We start from the raw sequence: 4,702 nt of genomic DNA, 5'->3' as shown, positions 1-4,702 counted from the left end.
ATGAGTTCTGCCCAGGTACCTCAAAGCTGAGCTCCCCCCTCTGGTTTCTCACACCCTCCCCTCTGAAGACAGGCACAAACTCAAACATGCTCACAGGAATTAAGCCGAGCTCAGAGTCCTGCCTTTGGGTTTATTTTTGTTCCTGGATGAAACTGGGGGAGCTGCTGTCAACAGGAGGTTGTGTGGCTGGTTTTGACAATCCATCTCCTGCCAGAGCTTCACTCTCCTTCCCACAGCCACATCCCAATTAAGAAACGAGATTTTTGAAAGCCCAAGAGCTCTTTGCTCCTGAGTTTGAGGAGCGAACCCTCAAGTGGGAGTGTGTTTATTGTGGAATCCACGGCTCTCTTGTCCTTTTGCACCGTTAAGGTTATTTCTGGCTGCGTTTCCTAAAATTCCAGCTCCTGGAGGGTGGGGCCCAGAGGCAGGAAAGGCTTTATAGCAGCTCTAATGGCTTAAGCTGTTCTTGTTTCCTGGCTGGAAGGGGTTTTCCTTGCCTCACTTAGTGAGCACAAGTGCATTGCAGTTGCTTTCAGGCACGTGCTGGGGTTTGGGCTCCTTCTGCAGCAGGAAGTGGTTTGAACAACTTTGGCAACAAAAGGAACTCAGAGAGAGCTCCAGGGGCTGTAAAATGCAATCGATTCTTGCTAAGTAGCAGGTCTGGGGTTTGCTTTGCCTGCCAAAGGACAGGAGCCCGCAGTTCGTGTTGGGAAACCTCCAGAGAGAAAAGAGGCTGAAAATATCCATGTGATGGAGAAACAGGGAAAACTGAACAGTGATTTAAAGAGGAGTTAAAGCCAGGATTCAATTCAGTTCAAAACCAAGGCTGGTTTTGTCTCCTACTCCGGAGAACAGCTGAACTTGCAACACCTGGCTTGGAAAAGAGCAGGGAATCATCAAATCATAGAATGGTTTGGGATGGAAAGGACCTTAAAAATCATCCAGCTCCAACCCCCTGCCATGGGCAGGGACACCTTCCACTAGACCAGGCTGCTCAAAGTCCAACCTGGCCTTGAAGCATCTGGGTCAGTCCTGTGCTGAGACACCCAGAGCTGTACCCAAGGCACCCAGATCACAGAGAGGAGGCCTTTTCTCCCCCTGCTTGTGATAGTCAGGGACTAAACTGGCTTTTAATTCTCTTTCAAAACTGCTTCTGGAGTCGTCTAACCGAGTTCATGGGCAGATTGAACTCCAGGGATGAGTTTGAACCAACAGCAGCTGGGCTTTGGAGAGTCCCTGGCAGGGGGCTAAAAACAAGTCCAGAATTAATTGAGAGGGGATTTTGTGCAGAATTTAGAGCCTTGCTGGCCTGAGAAAGGCAGGAGGAACCAAACCAGGGGAAGTTCAGAACCCTCCCTGCTTTGTAATTGGGTCACCTGCAACCAAGAGCTGGGAAGGATGGAGCAGGATTTCCCCAGAGCAGCTCAACTCCCTCTTGTCACCCCTGACCCAAAAGGAGGAGCATTCCATGGAACTCCAGGCAGCGGGAAAACAATTTCCCCCAATGAATGCACCTCTGGGGAACGGGATGGCACATGCCCACATTCCTCACATAAAATGCCACCTGGAACCTTAACTCAATTGACTTGGGTTGTGCCCAGCAATCCATATCCCACCTCCTCCTGGTTTGGAAATAGCCCTGGCTCAGTGCTGAGTTAATAATATCCCTGGGAACACGTCGTTCCAGGCGCTGATAGGAATAATCTCTCCATTGTCCGGAGCGACCTCTCCCTTTATTGTGGGGCTGTGTTTAAGTCATTTTGCTCCCTGGGGGTGCCACAGGCATTCATTAATTCATGTCTGGGCAGTGTTTTTTGCAGATGTTGCCTGAAAATCCCTGGGATTGAGCTCTCAATCCAAGAACTGGGCCAGTTCCTTCTCTCCTTGCCAGTTCTTCTCCTCCTTGTGGGTTGTGAGCTTTACTTTTGGAGCTTGGCTTCCAACCAGGCCAATGTGGACCCCGGAGCAGAAGGAAAGGTCACCTGGGAATGCTGCTCTGGTTGGGAAACGTTATTTCAAATTTAATCACCCCCCCAATCTCAAGTCAATGAGGAAAACTTGTTTTCTTCTCTGTATTTCCTTCCTCAGCTTCGTTAATCAAAACCAACCCTTTCTTTCACTCCTCACAAAAACTTGTTCACAACATACTTTTCAGCTTGAGTTTTCCAAGGAAAGATATGGCTTTGACACCTTTTTTTTCCCAAGAGGGAATGGCTGGAAATTGCTAATCCGTGCCATGTGTGGGTTTTTTTCCAGCTTCCTCCCTGTTTTGCTACACGTGTGACAACGAACATTCCAACTGGAACTGCCTTAAAACCTACAAGTGTGAAGACCATGAGAAGTACTGCACGACCACGTACAGCTCTGCTGGGTTTGGTGAGTACCAGCAACACATCCAGGCTTTCCCAATCTTCATTTTAGTCCTGGGAAACAGTGATTTTTTTTTGGGGGTCCTTTGGGAAGAATCGATGATAGAGGTTTAGGGATCACAGCATGTAATTTGTGAATCCCTCAGTGGTGCTTTGTGATCCTAAAATGGTTTGGGTTGGAAGGGACCTTCAAGATCATCTGGTTCCCATGGGCAGGGACACCTTCCAGTATCCCAGGTTGCTCCAAGATCCATCCAACATGGCCTTGAACACTTCCAGGGATGGGGAATCCACAATTTTTCTGGGCAACTTGTGCCGGTTCCTCCCCGCCCTTGTGGCTGGAACACACAGATTTCAGGAGCAGACACTGAGAACTCTCCCACATGCTCTGGGATGAAGGCTGGAAAGGGATTGGATGTAAATAATGTGGGTTTAGAGGCATTTTAGTGGCATTTTAGAGACCATTTAGAGGGAAATGCACTCCAGTAATTTCCTGCTGTCCTACGGGAAGCACAGAATCCCACAGTCATTTAGTTGGAAAAGGTCTCCAAGATCGAGTCCAACCTTTGGCTGGTCACCACCTGGTCACCCAGACCAGAGATTTCGTCTTGGCATGGGTTTCTATCAAGGACTATTTAGTGCCATGCATGGTGCCCACCCAGCACTCATCAACCCCCCCTGGTGGCTGTTATTAATTGCAATTAATACCCCCCCCTTCCCAAAGAACCTCAAATCCCAGCTCTCCTTTCTCCTCCTCCCCCCAGGCAAGGACGCGGGGCACCGGATCACCAAGAAGTGCTCCGTGGACTGTCCCGAGACAAACGTGAACTTCGGGGTGGCAGCTTTTTCCACCAAGTGCTGCAGCACCTCCCTGTGCAACTTCAGCGGCGCCAACAGCGTCCGAACCTCCTACGCCGTGATGATCCTGGGAATCGCCGCCAGTCTGGGCTGGGTCATCAGGGCAGGATTGTGAGGAGGGGTGGGATGAGATGGGACAACCCGAGAACCCACAAGGTATCCCCCGAGTGAGAAACCAGGCTCCTCTGTCAAGTGGTTCCAACAAGGTCTGTGCTGCCCTGTTCTTATCCCAGACAGATCCCATTCCCGACGTGGCAGTGCAGCTCCCGGTTTCCCCCTCCTCGTTTTATACTAATTTTCCCTGGAAAAGCTCTTTTGATAGCACAGCATGTGACGATGGTCAGACAAAAATAAAGATTTATGTTATTCTAGAGTGTCTTTGTTCAATCCAGCCTGAGACAACAGCTCTGCCAACGAGGGGTTGTTCTCGGAATCTCCGCTTCCCGTTGAATTCCGCACTTCCGAGTCTTCTCCTGGTTGCCTTTCCCAGCTGACTCGGTTGCATCCAGACATTCCATAAAGCGAAATACTCTGATGGCTCGGAGCAGAGGTGTTGGTCTGGGAAGGTCACAGATGTTTGTGTTGCTCCCACTGCCAGCTGGGAATTCCCACTTGTAGCCGCTGGGACACACGGCCGGGGTTTGGCAGGAATTGCGATCCTGCAAAGTTCTCCCGTGATGTCTGCAAGGTGGGTGGTCTCAGCTTTTCAAACAGGGAAAAGTCCCACCTGGAGATGCTGGAGATGTCCAAGACGAGGACAGTGCTGCTGGAATGCGTCCTCCTGGGAAGGAGATCTCCGTGCCTGCTCGGAGAAGATGTTGCTGAGGGATTGGTCGCGATTTCCCAGTGGGAAAACGGACAGGATGAGTCTGGGAAAGGTGATGGGTGTCTGGGTTGGTGGGGAGGTTTCTCCTTCCCTTTCCAGTCACTGCTGCATTTCCAGGCTTGGGGATGGAGGAGATGAGATGGGGATCCTCTGGAGCTCTTGGGTTGGACATCCCTGGCAACTCTTGGGGTTGAGATTCCCTCCTGCTCCTGGAAGAGTGAAACTGTAATTAAAGGGGAAAAATACACATAATCGTGGAGCTGGAGAGTGTGGAATTCCCAGCTGAGCAGCTTAAAACTTCAGCACTGGATTTTGGGAGGGTTTGTATAATGGCCTGGAAAAAAAACCCTCATGTTTGCAGCCCGGCTGGATTTGAGGGGAATCCTGTGTTGGATTTGAGGGGAATCCTGCTCTAGATTTGAGGGGAATCACGTGCTGGATTTGAGGGGAATCCTGTGCTGGATTTGAGCAGAACCCTGTGCTAGATTTGAGGGGAATCCTGTGCTGGATTTGAGGGAATCCTGCTCTGGATTTGAGGGGAAGCCTGTGCTGGATTTGAGGGAATCCTGCTCTGGATTTGAGGGGAAGCCTGTGCTGGATTTGAGGGGAAGTCTGTTCTGGATTTGAGGGGAAGCCTGTGCTGGATTTG

The 4,702-nt window shown here is 50.4% G+C and overlaps 1 protein-coding gene across 1 annotated transcript in view; it reads left to right on the top strand.

The window, feature by feature from the left end:
* Positions 1-3,544, top strand: part of LOC108508535 (lymphocyte antigen 6E-like) — a 4,763-nt gene extending 1,219 nt beyond the window's left edge. Inside the window, exons 2-3 of the mRNA XM_017837381.1 lie at positions 2,257-2,376; positions 3,134-3,544. Coding sequence (XP_017692870.1) covers positions 2,257-2,376; positions 3,134-3,342 — 329 coding nt within the window. The 3' untranslated portion in view covers positions 3,343-3,544. The remainder of the gene's footprint in view (positions 1-2,256; positions 2,377-3,133) is intronic.
* The last annotated feature ends 1,158 nt before the right edge of the window (positions 3,545-4,702 follow it).

Source organism: Lepidothrix coronata, unplaced genomic scaffold (genome assembly GCF_001604755.1).
Source record: "Lepidothrix coronata isolate B3197 unplaced genomic scaffold, Lepidothrix_coronata-1.0 Scaffold302, whole genome shotgun sequence".
NCBI lineage: Eukaryota > Metazoa > Chordata > Aves > Passeriformes > Pipridae > Lepidothrix > Lepidothrix coronata.
Note: the sequence above shows the minus strand (reverse complement) of the source record. Positions and strands in the feature narration are given on the sequence as shown.